The sequence below is a fragment of the Choloepus didactylus genome, chromosome 15, assembly GCF_015220235.1.
Source record: "Choloepus didactylus isolate mChoDid1 chromosome 15, mChoDid1.pri, whole genome shotgun sequence".
Taxonomy (NCBI): domain Eukaryota; kingdom Metazoa; phylum Chordata; class Mammalia; order Pilosa; family Megalonychidae; genus Choloepus; species Choloepus didactylus.
In genome coordinates, this window is record NC_051321.1 from 18,208,673 (window position 1) to 18,225,364 (window position 16,692).

At 34.7% G+C, this 16,692-nt stretch overlaps 1 protein-coding gene across 2 annotated transcripts in view; it reads right to left on the bottom strand.

The window, feature by feature from the left end:
- Positions 1-16,692, bottom strand: part of ATRNL1 (attractin like 1) — a 1,027,996-nt gene that overhangs the window by 696,031 nt on the left and 315,273 nt on the right. For both annotated transcript variants that reach the window (XM_037804686.1, XM_037804687.1), the window contains 3 exons: positions 14,083-14,264; positions 4,071-4,284; positions 2,915-3,103 (listed from right to left, as the gene is read on the bottom strand). In XM_037804686.1, the coding sequence (XP_037660614.1) occupies positions 2,915-3,103; positions 4,071-4,284; positions 14,083-14,264 (585 nt within the window). The remainder of the gene's footprint in view (positions 1-2,914; positions 3,104-4,070; positions 4,285-14,082; positions 14,265-16,692) is intronic.

Genomic DNA, 16,692 nt, shown 5'->3' on the forward strand with positions numbered 1-16,692 from the left:
GTGGAGGACTCAGACTATTGTTTGGCTGTTAGGCAGAAAGAACTTAAATAGGATGACAAAATCTCCCAAGAAGATTTCCTTGTAAAGACTATTATAAAGGTATTCCCTTCTCATTAAGTATCTTTCAACCACAACACGTGCCTGAGCTTAATCAATACCAAACTCCAAGTGGCTGCTATTTTGTCTCCCTTGTCTGCACTGTAACTGCAGTTCCACTGAGGCCTGGCATAAGCACACCAACATATTAATTGGATTCACTCATTGCAAACCCTGCTTACTGTACATTAAAATATTGGGAGAAATAAGAACTACCTAAGGACTCCTGATCTTTTTATTCTGGTAAACTTCATAAATACTCAGGAGTTGGGAGGAGCGGAATTGCAGAGGACAAAACATTCCTCTCATTTTATCTGTACCTGTTTTGGACTTCAGCAGGTAAATGCGCATTTTGCTTTGTTCAAATCAATGACTCCCGGATGGACATAAACTTGGACACAATTTTATCTCAGGTTATTCTGCAGCTACTTCTGATAGAGGAATTGTTGATTTCTGGGTGCCTGCAAAGCACATTTATCCAAAAAAGAACAGAAAGTCTGAATCAACCACAGGAGTGACAGACCACAATTAGTGGCCCATGAATGAGTGCATCCACCACCGAGAAGCAGGTGGTGAGAGGAGCAGTAGTTAAAAAATCCTTTATACCTTCTTTTAATTCCAAATCTGAACAGGCCACTTAATGCATGTACCTGATAGAAAGTTCATTGTTCTGAACAGCCCCAGTTTCAGAAGGTGGATCGTGATACGATAAACCACGGTTTTTGCTAGCAAGGAGCTAGCTGTTCCCCTTTCCCCAAACAGGAGATGCTGCACAAGGTCTCAACTTCCTATAAGGTCACCAAGTGCTTTCAGTAGTAGTATGCAATTCCCATAGCAGCTGCATCCTGATACGATTTGCTTGTCTTTGTAAGAAAGGTCACTCTCTTAACAAAAAGTACACGGTATCACAGACTCAGTCAGAACATCCTCATTCTACAGTCCATATAAAACACAAGAACAGCTAGAGGCAGAGAATTTCTACTGGAGCGCAACCCACAACAAGTCCTGTACTGCCCTCCTGACACGACTCTACATGTGATGACAGGACTGTGCATTCTGCTTTGTAGTACCCAGTGCCTCTGCCTATGAGTACCAGGCTACAACATATTATGCCTCCTAGTGTTTGCATAAGCACTTTGCTTGATAAGATTTTAAGAGTAATCCAATATACCAGAAACAATCTTATTCCATTTATAATCAAATTAAAAGAATAAAAATTGAGAAGTAAATTTAACCAAGGATATTAGAAACTTGTGCACTGAAAACTACAAAATATTGCTGAAGAAATTAAAGAACTGAATAAATGGAAACACATCCTGTGTTCATGGAAAGGAAAACTTAATATTGTTAAATTGACAATATGATCAAAGTGATTTACAGAGTTAACGCAATCCTGATCAAAATTCCAGCAGCGTTTTTGCAGAAATAAAAAAGCTGATCCTCAAATTCATATGCTAGGGCAAGGGGGCCTGAGTGCCAAAACCATCTTGAAAAAGAACAAGTTAGAATTCTCACACTTCCCAATTTCAAAACTTACTACAAAGCTACCATAACCAGAGTTCAGAATTAAACCCTCATATCTACGGCCAATTGTTCTTTTACAAGGGTTCCAAGTCTACTCAATGGGGGAAAGAATAACACTTCAATAAATGACGTGGGGACAATTCAATAGCCACATGAAAAGAATTAAATTGAACCCCTACCTCACACAATACACAAAAATTAACTACAAATGGATCAACAATCTAAATATAGAGTTAAAATCATAAAACACTTAGAAGAAGCAGGGGAAATGTTCAGGTCATATTAGGCAACGGATTCTTGCATATGACATCAAAAGCACAAGCAACAAAAGAAAACATAAACAAAAAAAGTAAACAAAAAGAAAATGTAAACACAAATCAGACTCATCAAAATTTAAAACTCCATTAAAACTCCATTAAAACTCCATTAAAATTTAAAACTCCATTAAAATTTAAAACTTTTTTTACAGAAGAATGTCAACTAATGAATATAAAAGAAATGAGAGAATCAGAAAATAACTACTTTATAGTCATAAATTAATGACTCAGGCAATTGATCATCAATAGATTGTAAAAGTATTGTATAAAAAGTTGTTGGAAAACAGGGTATTCCCACAGTTTCAAAGTATTTCCCCAGCGATTACTTCTCATTTATAACAGGGAAAAAGTACCTTTACAATGGAGAAATCTGGTAGACACCACCTTAATCAAGTATTCACACTTAACATTACCAATAAGGGTAAGTGGAAAACATGAACCTCCTATAAAAGGCTTGAAAAATGATACCATCACTGATATGTCATTCTTGCCAAAAAAAAAAAAAAAAAAAAAAAAAAGTCTATTATGAATCTAGTCATGAGAAGACAAATACACAAATCCAAATTAAGAAACCTGCAAAACAACTGGTATAGATTCTTCAAAATATCAGTCATGTAAGAAAAAGACATGGAAACTGTGCTAGAGTAAAGGACAATAAAAAGGCATCATAAAGCAACACGTGATCCTTAAAGTGAGCACTTGCATGAAGTGCCATCCTGTCTGCAAAAACTCAGAGCTTGAGGGGGAGTTCAAATGTGACAAAACATTAACATTTAGGGTAAGGTACTTACTGGAATTCAAAATGATGGTACAATACAAAGCAGAGGCTGATATCATTATCTAGGTTTTAAAATCAGAAGTAATTTATTTTTCATCACATATTCTGAATCTTCCTCAAAGTTTTAGTTCCCCTTTCTGTCACAGAAAAGTGATTCATGTTGCTATTAAACAAAAAGTCACTCTACATAAATACTTACGAGAGCAGGTGGCAGTTTGCCACTCCAGACACTGTCCATATGGAAAAGAGATTATGTAAGCATTAGAGTCAACACATCGTTTAGTACTGCTGCACCACATACACTCCATTCCATTGCTGGTACAGTTGGAACAGGATGTCCTTAAAGAGCATGGCTTTTTGCATGGTCTTGCATTTTGATTTGGACTAACTGAAATAAATCAACAAATATAATTACTTCATTTGTTAACTGAATTTTACACTGGTGTATAGGTTTTGTTTGTTTTGCAATTTAGAGAATATTTCAATTAAGCTAAATGTGGCATAAAAATAATATCAAAAATTATGTGATGAAGTAAATGAAAATAAAGACGTCAATATTTCCCAAGTTTATCAAATTTAAAAATTTATAATTCCTTGGAAATTTTTAATTCTTTACAAAATATGTAAAGTTGTATAATTTCAAAAACTTAAATAGCATAATCATGACCTAGTTTTTCTGTCTATTGGCTGAATTCTACAGAAATGATCATTACTTATTTTCTAGCTATAATTTTTTCCAATAAACTTTTCACATTTTATCACAGCATATCATCTGTTAGTGAACATATATCTCTGATATAAACAATTAACAAATTATAAAAATTTCTCTAAAATATTTACATAAAATGAAGTATTAAAAGAGAATTCAATAATATTCTTTTCTCAATTAACACAAATTCATTTCAAAATATGTAACAAAAATGTTTGATTCCTTTTAGCTTCTAACAGAAATAACAGATACACAAGATTAAAATTATTCTCAATGTTTTTCATCTTAAAGACACATCTTTCTTCAAACACTACTACTGTAAAAGTAATTAACAAATTAAAAACAGATACTTACTCTACTGTAAGTAACTACAACCATATGTTCATAATCCCAATACTTCAACCAAGAAATCAAGATTGTAAAAAACAAGAAAATTTTGTTATTTTTACAAGTTAATGGTGCAATCCCTGATAGTAAGTAGGGAAAGTGGAGGAAAATGAAATTTACATAAAAGTTAGGGAATAGACATTATAAAAAGATGGTAAAGGTTACTTCAGGCCCACAGACTATCACACCATGGAAGAGGGGAGGGGAACAAGAGTTGGAAACATTGTATTTTAAAGAAATGGTAGTATATTGTGCTTACCAACAGGTTTTTCACAGACAAGGCCATCTGCCATAGACGTACAAGGATTAGCTTTTAAACCTGCTATTGCAGCTCTTTCTAGATATGCACAGAATCCAGAATCATTTGGTTCATCAGGAAGCCACTGTAATGTTGTGTTTGTAAAAGGAGACATGTCTTCCCATCCCCAGTAGGATATATTGATCTTGCGCAAGCCTACCCAAGGTGATACCTTCTGTAAACAATAAGAAAAGGGACATTAAAAAAGTTAGATGTAAAAATACTGTATCATATTTCTTAGCAAATAGTTCATTATCATTAAAAATTACATTTGAAAATATATAGTACTGGCTTTCTAATGACTTTGGTACCAAGGATAATTAACAACTCCAGCACATTTTGGAGAATAATGTAGAATAGAACATTATTTTAAAACTTATTTTGTGTTTAGCTCATGTATGAGATTAGTTATTTAGGACCTGTGAACCTCAGTTTCCTCTTCTATAAAATGGAGATATCAATATATGAGATAAATACCTACCTTAAGAAGAAGGATCATTAAAAAATAGCATGCTGCTGGTGTTGCCGCTACTACTCCTACTACCAGTCTAACTAGTTATGGGCTTACAAAAATCTGAAGATAAATTGCCATTATCTGCACTGCACAGAAATAGAAACCAAGTCAACAAATAGAATATAGAATCTGAGTGGGGACTTCATAACAGATTTGCAAAAGGACTGAAAGAATAATTGACTGTCTCCTAGTTCAGACCCCTACTACTACATTTGGACTTTTATGTACTTTAGATTAATTAATGTCATTTACTTTCATTAATAAAGAGATCAAGAAAACTGGCAAAACCTCTGACTCTAACACCTAAATTTTAACTAACAGAAGATGACAAATACCTCATAACTAAATATTGTTAATGTTCTCATTAATATTTCAAAATTAGCTTGAAAAGGAAATATATTCTATATTCATATTCTTCGTTTAATAATTACTTGTATTTTTAAACTTTATTCCTACGGTACTCAAAAAATAATGTAATATTCTTAGTCCAAGCTACTTTCTTCACAAAACTCTACTCAAGTATAAGCACCTCTCAATGTTAATATACATGATGACATATTTATTTTCTAGGATACTAAACTACCTATGTTATGTTTCAATGTGAAATGGTTTCAAAACTCCAAAATATTCCTTGTTTTACATTATGGCCCATCAGGGTAAAGAAAAATAGGTCTCCTTATCCGAGTCTTAACACAGAAATAAGATATTTATAGCCAGTATTTATTCTAAATGTGTTATACAAATCGTTCTAGAAAGGTTATAAAGATGGTCATAGGCCTGGAAATTTGTAAAGCATATAAATACAATGAATGTTACATAGTAGGCCCTCAACAAATATTTCCTGGATAAAATTAAAATATCTTATAAACACGCATTATGACAGTGATCACATATCACCTAGTATAGTTCTATACACATAGGAGCTAGTCAATAAATTTTGCTAAACAAAGTCCTTTAGAACAGAGACAATTATCCACCATCTAGCACAATGCCTGAGACAAAGAAGGAACTTAATAAATACGTTTCTAATTATAAAGATAAACATGCTGCTTCACATTGTGATCATCATATACTTCATACATTATTCTGAAAGATATTCTCATAACAAAAAAGCTATAACATTTTTACAGTTCTTGATAATAACACTAGGAGTCAGTTCAGCATAGATATTTCAGATTAATGATCGTGTTCACATTACAGCAACTCTGCCTATATTTCTGAAGTATTTATACCAAAGGCAAGTCATTTAAAATGAAATATTATTCCCTAATTCATCACGATTAGAATCTGAGAGGAAAAAGAGAGGAACAGGAAAATGAAGCATCTAATGAAACATTTAAAATAACTATTACTAAGTAAATGAATTGGACAGGCAGTTGAAAATGGAAGATAAATTGCTATATGGTGAAAATATGCCACAGCACACCATAAATCAATGTAACATTTCATTAGCCATTTCCGATAAGTAAATGATCATTTGATCCAAGATATCTCTTTAAAGTACACAAATTTCTCACTATTTATTTGCCAAAGAAGGGTTACCTTAAGTTTACACAACTTCAGTGACTCAGTATATAATTCATTTTATATACAGATATGGTTAACGGAATGTCACTCTGAAGAACCCTCCATCTTTGAAAGCTGGCTAAAGCTCTGCTTTCTGATGAAACAAAACATTATCTATTTATAGGACATGCTTGCTAGTCAGAAAACTATCAAGTCTAAGTTTATCACTTATTCAAATAGTTGTTAGTAAGTAAGAAAAAATGTCACTGCCTAGACAACCCTGAGGATCAGGAAGGTGATTAAACCAGAGGAAGGGATGTCAATAGACAAGAGGGAATTTGACAGAGGATTATGAATACTGAATCTCTCTCTATATATAATTTTCTGTTCCTTGGTTGCTAGGGTATTAGAATAGCTAGAAGGAAAGAGTTGAAATGGTGGTACTGTAACTCACAGCATCTTTTGAAATTTATTCTATAGCTACTTGTTAAATGGTAATTTGAAAGTTATTACCTTTTTGTATATATGTTATATCTCACAATAAGGAAATAATTGAAACTATGGTACTGTAACTCATAACAATTTTGGAAATTTCATATATAAATACTTGTTAAATCATACTTTGAAAGATACTACCATTCTGCATATATATTTTAACAATAAGGAAATAACTGAAACTGTGGAACTGTATTCCATAATATTAACTGAAATTTGCTCTCTAACTACTTATAAAATTACACCTGGAAAATTACCACTTCTATGTATACATGTTATATTCCAAAATTTAAAAAAATTATGATTAAAAAAAAAATCAGAATGGGCAAAATCTCCTTGACCAGACTTGCTATTTTCATCAAAACTGTCTCAAATTTCTTTTTTTTTTCCTTTTTTCCACGATCTTTTGTTATGGCTAGCCTATAACTGAGATCTCTGTGTGAAAATGGTCATCCTGGCAGGACAGTTTTTAAATTAAGACAATTGACAAAGTGTGGTTCTCCAAAGTCCTAAATGAATTAAAACAGAAGTCACAAAAAAATTTTGTTGTCAATGCTTTACAGGCATAAACACATTAAAAATGTAGCCATAGGGGTTATTTTTTTGGGGGGGGGGGGGAGCAAAATTAACGTGAGGATGAAAAGCAAGTTATGTTTTTGTTTTCATTTTTTAATTCCTCACAACATCTTGTGAAATATATACAATTATCTCCATTTAGGAAGCAGTCAAAGTTAAGACAGGCAAAGGAACTTGCTTGGGTTCCATAGTTAGTTGGGCTGGGTTGCGGTTTGCAGTTCCAACTCAAGTTTTCAGTAAAACTTTTCTACTCCAATGATATTTCACTTTCCCTTTTTCCTTACTTCAGTTTCTTTTAATAGCTTATCTTTTCATGTTCAGATTTCACTCTTTTCCTTGAATATGTTATGCTAATTGAGAAATATCAGTGGAATTGTCAGAATGTTAGTTATCTTCTAGATGAAAAAGATAACTTCTAAAGGTAACTTCTAGATAAAGTTATCTTCTGAATAAAGAACCCCCAAACCTGAGTTCTTTCTACTGCATCCTGCTACTTCCCATAAAATGATTTAACCCAGTGAGGGCCTAGCAGAGTGCCTGGAACATATCAGGTATTCCATAAATGCTACAGGATCTGATGGCGGTGAGTAAGAATGGTGGGGTGGGGTGGGGTGGGTGGATCAGGGAAGGGCATAGCTGCTGGGGAAGGTTCAAGTTGTCCAAACAAGGGATCTGAGTCATGGGCAAGATAAGAAATTCTATTCCCAGAAAGAAAAGTCTAGTCCCCCACTGTTGCAATAGTCATCCTTTCTTTCATATGTACACACACTGTTCTGTCAATAGCAACAGTTGGAAGGAAGGGAGGGAGGGAGGGGAGGGGATAATTAAGTGATAAGCATTCAGTGGAACTAATTTTCAAATATTTATTGGTAATGTTCCTCATGTTTTATAGCAAAGAAACAACACTGCTGTCACAAGAAAATTGACAGATCTTAACTTATTCTGTGTATTCCACATACTTACAAATAAAACTTAAGAAATACAACATTACATTTTTCTAAAATATTATAAAAACCAATAGTTCTCTCCTGTATACTACCTATATACTATCACATACATCTTATCCATATGGAACCTCTAGCAGCTTTCAAACAAGACAAGTTCAGAAAAAGTTAGGAGATTCTCCGGCCTCTTTACAAATGTCCTCATGTGGGGTTCAACTCCAAGTGTAAAACTTAGGTGGGGCATTCCTTTAGGAAATTCTCCTTAAATCCACATTAATGGTCAGATGTTCATTTCCTCTCTTCATATATCATCTTGTGGGCATCTATCATTGCAATTATCACACTTCAGTATAATGTATTTGTCTCTTTCTCCACAAAATTCGAGAAGGGCTATTGCCTTTTAATCTCTAGATTCTCAGGAAGCAGTAGATTGCCAAGTACAGTGAAGATGTTCAATAAATGAACAAATACTGGCCTCTCCTCAAAATAATATCTACAGAGGAACTTAGAAGGTGGCGGCTAGGTGAGACAGGGCTAAGGAACACCTCCGTGGAAAACACTAGATAAGGACCAGAGAGTGACCCAGAATACCGGTTACAGCGATGTGCCAGCTGGACAAGATCTGCTAGTTCTCAGGGGCTGTATACTTGGTGAAACTGAGAGTCTGCATTCTGAAACAAGTGAGTAAGCTGGGTGAAAGTCCTGCAGCCACACGGTGATCCGGGGAAACCAGGGTTTGGCATCTGGAGACCAACGGGCTCTTTTAATAAAAAAAACAAAAGAAAGAAAAGAAAAAAGGCGAAAAGCCAGGAGTGGCTGCAGGTGCGATCGGCTGCAGGTGCGATCGTGGGAAACACGCAGTAAAACACAGCAAGAGGGGGCTGGGCCGGCCTCTCAGTGTCTGGCCTGGAAGATAGCCCACTGCAGATATCCCTGGGGCCAGGGGAACAGAGCGGAGAGCCAGAAGCTGAAAGAATCCCCGCAGCTAGCAGCTCGCTCCCGGGAGGGCTGGATAAACTCCTGCCTGGGGCCGTGCCCACAGCCCAGAGCCCCACCAGTTGTCCCGGAGCTGGGAAGGAGGAACTGTGCGAGGAGGGGTGTGTGGAAACGCCCTGTTCAGCCATTTTTGCATAATGCTGAAAGCGAGCCGCTCGGCCCGGCGGCCTGGGGCTTCCCTTGAGGGATGGCACGCGCTGATGACATAGCACGGCATTCCCTCAGCAGAGGTCCTGGAGGATTGCGGCTGGGTGGGGGGACCTACTCGGAGATCCCAGAGACACTACGCCAAGTCCGGTGGTTGGTGGGTCATCGAGAGAGAGCGGCTGGGGCTGAAATGAAATGAAGGCTTGGACTCTTGCAGCTGCCTTGAATCTCCGGGAACCGGGGGAATTTGAATATTGAGGCTGTCCTTCCTCCCGAACCACCCATACAAGCGCCCCGCATTCAGGGCGGACAGCTCCAGCAACACACCCAGGATGAGTTCTCCGACTGGACCCCACAAGAATTGTTTCCCCATATAACGCCAGGACAAGGTGGAGAACTGACTTGAGGGGTATAGGTGACTCACAGACGCCATCTGCTGGTTAGTTAGAGAAAGTGTATGTCACCAAACAGTGTTTCTGAAAAATTAGATAGGTTTTTTTTTTTTTTTTTTTTTTACAAATTAAAAGAACCCTGTTGAGCAGAGCAAATGCCAAGAGGCCAAAAACAACAGAAAATCTCAATGCATATGATAAAACCAGACGATATGGAGAATCCAGCTCCAAACACACAAATCAAGTTATCAGAAGAAACAAAATTCCTCGCAGAATTAATCAAAAAAACACAATTGAGGAATGAAAGCATGGCAAAGGATTTAAAGGACATCAAGAAGACCATGGCCCAGGATATAAGCTACATAAAGAAGACCCTAGAAGAGCATAAAGAAGACATTGCAAGGTTAAATAAAAAAATAGAAGATCTTATGGAAATAAAAGGAACTGCTGGCCAAATTAAAAAGACTCTGGATATTCACAATACAAGACTAGAGGAAGCTGAACATCATCTCAGTGTCCTAGAAGTCCACAGAACAAAAAATGAAAGAACAAAAGAAAGAATGGAGAAAAAAATCGAAAAAATCGAAATGGATCTCAGGGATACGATAGATAAAATAAAATGTCCAAATTTAAGACTCATTGGTGTCCCAGAAGGGGAAGAGAAGGGTAAAGGTCTAGAAAGAGTATTCAAAGAAATTGTTGGGGAAAACTTCCCCAACCTTATACACAATATATATACACAAAGCATAAGTGCCCAGCGAACTCCAAATAGAATAAATCCAAATAAACCCACTCCAAGACATATTCTGATCAGACTCTCAAATACTGAAGAGAAGGAGCAAGTTCTCAAAGCAGCAAGAGAAAAGCAATTCACCACATACAAAGGAAACAACATAAGACTAAGTTGTGACTACTCAGTGGCCACTATGGAGGTGAGGAGGCAGTGGCATGACATATTTAAAATTCTGAGAGAGAAAAATTTCCAACCAAGAATACTTTATCCAGCAGAACTCTCCTTCAAATTCGAGGGAGAGCTTAAATTTTTCACAGACAAACAAATCCTGAGAGACTTTGCCAATAAAAGACCTGCCCTACTTCAGATTCTAAAGGGAGCCCTACCAACAGAGAAACAACAGAAAGGAGAAAGAGATATAGAGAATTTTGATAGAAATATATAGTACCTTACATCCCAAAGCACCAGGACACTCATTTTTCTCTAGTGATCACGGATCTTTCTCCAGAAGGGACCATAAGCTGGGACATAAAACAAGCCTCAATAAATTAAAAAAAAAAAAAAATTGAATATACTCAAAGCACATTCTCCAACCACAATGGAATACAAATAGAAGTCAATATTTTTGAACTGTAACTCCACTATTTACTTCCTACATGATATAAATTATACAAACCCTAATGACAAATCAGTGGTTTTGAACTCAATGTAAAATATGTCATTTTATACAACTATATAAAGGTAGGGGAATGGAGGAGTATAGGAACATAGTTTATGCGTCCTATTGAAGTGGAAGTGGTATCAAAGGAAAACAAGATTGATATGAATTTAAGAGGTTAATTTTAACCCCCACAGCAAACACAAAGAAACTATCAGAGAATATAACCATAGAGATGAATTGTAGAGTTCAGGTTAAGAGAAATGGGGGACGGTGCAATGGGGAGTTAAGAAATGAGGGTGGAGTTGCTGTTTGAGGTGAAGGGAAATTTCTAGTAATGGATGGTGGGAAAGAGCATTACAACATTAAGGTGATTAATCCCACTAATGGAAGGCTAGGGAGGGGGTGGAATGGGAAGATTTAGGCTGTATATATGTTCCCACAACCAAAAAAAAAAAAAAGGACAGTCTAAATAGATGATTAAATGCCAAGGATGAACTTGGATGGAATCAGAGGATAGAGGACAGGTGGCTCAAAGGGACACAGTTGAGACATAAGGTAAAGGAAACATAGAATGTAAGCTTTGTATCATTGTTGAACCTGTTGTACTTCTTAGCTGCGCTTAATGGGATTGCATAAAAGAATGTCCTTGTTCATGGGAAGTGTATACGTGAATTATAGTGTATGTTCAAGGATGTGTGCAGCTAGCTCTCATATGTTCAGAAGACAGAGCAATAGATGATGGATGATAGATAGGGAGGGAGGAAGGGAGGGAGGGAGGGAAAGAAATAGCGATGTGACAGCATGTTAAAGTTGGTGGATTGAGCTATCGGGGGAGGGGGGTCAGGGTATGATGGAATTCTTTGTATGGGGTTAGTATTGTTTTTGCAACTGTTCCTTAACTTTGAATTTATTTCAAAATAAAAAAAAACTTTTAAAAAATAATAATAATAGCTACAGTTCACACAAAAATGGCTTTACAGACCAATTGTTTATAAACATTAAATGACAGATTTTTCTTACTCTCTTAATTCTAGGCATGAGAGAAATTAATTATACAGCCAAGTATCATATTGTAATATACATTTCAAAATATTTGATTATTTACAAAAGGCAAGGTATATTATTAATTTATCACTTTTATTAATGGAGAGTATTGGTCCCATGGATAGAAACTGGCATTAGAAATTGGATTATCCATTACCGATACCTCATGAGAAAAATGCTAATACTGTCAAAAAAATTAGGGAAGGCAATAACAGTGAACTGAATATTTATGCAAAAATTTCAAAAGGGAATGTGGTTAAGTCTCTCTAACTTTTTAACATGATACATAACTATTCTTACACCATTTTTTAATAATCAAACAAATGTTCCCCTGTTATTGGAAAAGGAAAATCTATAACATTTGTTCCTTTTCTTTATCATAAATTAGGAGTGATCTTAGATAAAAGGTTCTAGTACAACTTTAAGGGGAAAAAAAGATTTGTTAGTAAGCATGGAAAAATTAAAACTCCTATCTGGGCAAACATTTTTCCACAACCAATGTCAATATTAACTATTTATGCAGCAAATAAATTCACTTAGTTGACTATGAATTCATTTTCTAAATAATGATTCCTGAAAATAGTAGTAAAAGCAATAGTAGGAACAGAGGTACAAAAGTAGCAACTTTTATAATAAAAATAACAACGATAACACTATGTAACCCAAAAATAAAATTTAGCTATGTTATTTACATGCACTATCTCATTACTCATGATAAACATGGAAGATAGGTACTACTACTATCCTGGTTTACAGCTGAGGAATTTAGAGAGATGAGGAGGAGGTTAACTTACTACTAAATTTTAGAGATAAGCAGTCTGTCTAGAATTCATGCTTTCACCATTTTGGCTACTTAAAAATTAGCTACACCAAGCTGTATCAAGAAAGCATTACTTAAGTTCTTTGACACCAAGTAAATGGTAATATTTGCTCTAAAAAGCTGTCTAGCCCACATCATCTCTGCCAACTATACAGAGTAGAGTTTTAGACTATCAACAGAACACTAGTACAAATAAAAATAACCTAAGATCCAAATAAAATCCATGAGATCTGGCCTAATATAAATTTCAAAGTAATAGTTGAATTATAGACACATCTCCATTATTTTTATAGAAATGGTGCCACTTCGTGTATTATTTACCATAGGGGGGTTATGCATATGTGTGTGTGTGTGTGTGTGTGTGTGTGCATGTGTCTTAAACTCTGGGTCAAATCCAACACAAACCCAAGATATGGGGTATTTATTACTGTGTAGCTTTATCATTTACCTACTCTATCTTGATTGAGTTCAAATTTTCTTTTTCAGATGACAAATTTATATTATGTTAATATAATTCAAGTAAATATATGAAATAAAGAAGTTATTTCAAAACTGGATTCAGTAAATTATTTTCAAATCTGCTATTTAGCCCACTCTTAAGAGAGAACTATTTTAACATTCCAAGGACAGAAAATAAATAAACCATCTGTAAATTTCTCTTAGAAATGTCTTATAAAATGAAACTTTGATACTACTTCCTAGAAAATATTTAACTTTTCCATAAAACAATTATCTAAAACACTGAAACTTTCCAAGTGCTATCTGTTCCAATAACTTCCACATACATTAAAAATTTATCTTAGTACCACAAACCTTTAGGTGTTATTATAAGGAACATCCCAAGTTACAAAGTAATTTACTCTTCAAAAAAATTCCTAAATTATATGCAGAGTTTTAAAAGGTGTATTTACTCAAATTATCAAGGTAAAGTAATACAGTAAGTAACAAGATTAATTTAGAAAACATTATTACCCAATATACATATAGAATGAGTCCTCTGCCAGTTCAATTTTAAATCAGTTGCACTTTTGTTTCCAAGTTTTGGTAAGAATAATGTATTAAAAATAAAAACAAATGAATCATTTCCAAGAATTATGGAATTATCATAGCATATTATCAAAATACATAATAAAGTATATTTTTACCTGTTGTGTATACTTCTGTATTTCATCCAGAACAAATTCCACTTCTTTTGAGGTTGTTAATGAAGCAAGATTTCCACTAAGGTTATAGCAATAAAGTTTTGCATTATCATAGCTTTCTCTACTGGAATTGATTCTAAGACAAGCATCCCCAATATGATTCCATCCTTCTCCACACAGATGAGCTAGTAAAAAAATTGTATTTTATTTTGAAATTACCAAAAAATATGTATTTTTCAATTTTTTCAGAATTCTACATACAACTACTATATGTATTTATAAATGAGTTTTAATGAAAGTCTCAAAATACCTTAAAATAATTTCCTAAACAAAATTTGTCTAATACCTTGGTGGAGAATGGAACACAAAAGGATCTGTTTTTCTTTAATTCTTAAGCATAAAAAAAGCTACAGCTCTACAAAATCTGTTAAAATGTTATATACTTGCTAAGTTTCCTATCTTAAGTCTAGTATATCGGCATGTGGTGTCGCAACAAGTAAAATCACTACTATATTTCTGTCCCAAGGTTCAATTTGCATAAGACAAGATCACTTTATTGGAAAAACAACCAGCACAAAAAAGCTATTGCAACATTATTCCTATAAGTGCAGCTAATTGCCCTCCAAATTTGAGTTCCATAGCCCAGGTGTACTTTTTTATATAAATTCAATTCTATGATTCTTTAATTACAACCATGGGCATAAAAATGAAGCAATAATATTTGCTTTTACACAACTATTCAGATATTTCCAAATCTTGAACTTATTTGGACTTATTATTCAGCAATAATGGTTCATCCATAGAGAGCCCAAATTGAACTACAAAATGCCTCTATTTTCTAAAACACAAGTTTATAAATACATTATAATGTTATCTTCTAGTGTGCACTAATTAATAATGCACTGTGTCATTAACACACTGATCTATAAACTTAGACTGCATTTTAGTTTTCATTCTGCATTAAATATATTGCTGCCTCTTGTTTTCCATGATGGGCATTGGGTGCATTAGTGCAATCTTTATTGTTCTAATATACCAGCTTTCAAACTTTTTAAGACTCAAGAGATCTCACATTCTTAAAAATTATTGAGGATATCACTGAACTTTTCTTTGTGTACATTATATCTATTTATATTTACCATATTAAAAAATAAAAAGTGATAATTTTAAAAATGTGCTTTTATTCACTTACACTGATAATTTAAAACACATTACAAGTTAACATAAATAGCATACCTTATTTAAAAAATAATAACCTCCGAGACAAAAAACAAAATAGTGAGAAAAGTGATACTATTTTACATTTTTGCAGATTTCTTTAATTTCTGGCTTAATGTAAAGCAACCTTATTCTCATATCTACTTCTGCATCCAATCTATTGGTATATCACATGCCAGGTAGCCTTTGGAAAATTCCATTGTAAACCCATGAGAGAATGAGAATTAAAAAAGCAAATAATATCTTAGTATTATTATGAAAATAGTTTTCACTTATAAGGATTAAATTGGGTACTACGAAGAACAGACTGTCTGGAATACAGCAATCCCTCAATAAACTGTAATTAACATTTAATAAGACTGTTTAGGACAATTTTGGTTTCATTTTCAGGCCACAAATATGGTGAGCATCCTGATCTTCTGGAATCCAAAAAACCAAGTCACATTAAGGAAACAGTGCAAAAGTTTTGCTTAGGTTTTAAATTTTCCCCACTTTACAGAATCTAGCAAAGATCAGAATTATCTTTGCTTGCCTCTTTTTTTTCCTGAGACCAAAATTAGCTGATGGACACATCATACAAATGAAAGGCTCTTTGAAACTAAACTAAATTATATCACTAAACCAAAAGTTTTGATATTTTAGGCTTTTGTAATACTGAGAATCATCTCAGTCGTGAAGTCAAAAGGAAAGTATTTAAGGAAGAAGGCAGAGTAGAAAGCTCTAGGAATCTGTTCTTCCACAAGACCAACTATTAAACAGGGAAGAACAGCCTGAATCAACTATTTCAAAACTCTGAAGTGCAGCAGAACATTGTACAGCATGCAGGGAAAGGCAGGATGAAGATGCAAAAGCAGCTTGAGACAACAAAAGCTGGAAAAGAAACAATTGAGGCAGATGGTATGGGCAAAGGCTTACCTGCTTTAAGTCCCACAGTGGAAGACTGGGAGAGGGAGATCTGTTTCCAGGGAAATGGGGGGCGGGGCATAAAAACCTCTAGTCAACAGTGGAAGTCCTAAGGTTGCTAGCAAGTACAAGCCCAGGACAAGACACAACACCAGAAAAGACAGGTAGGATCCTGCACTGTGCATTCACCATGGGCTAACCTGCAGATAGGAGAGCTGCACGCTAATGAAGACCAACAGTTAATGAAAAGCCAACATGCAAAGACAGTGAATAGCATCTTTTGTTTACATTTCCTTTGCTTTGTTAGATGTCATAATTCTCAAGGAAATCTGTCAAACTGCCAGCTGGTTACAAACCCAAGAAACAGATAACCCCAGGAATAAATCCAGAGTTAACATTTTAAAATATAAAACTGTACAGTGTGCAAGAAAAGATTACAAGACATACAAAAACACAAGGAATGATTGCCCATCCAAAGAAAAAGGCTAAAAA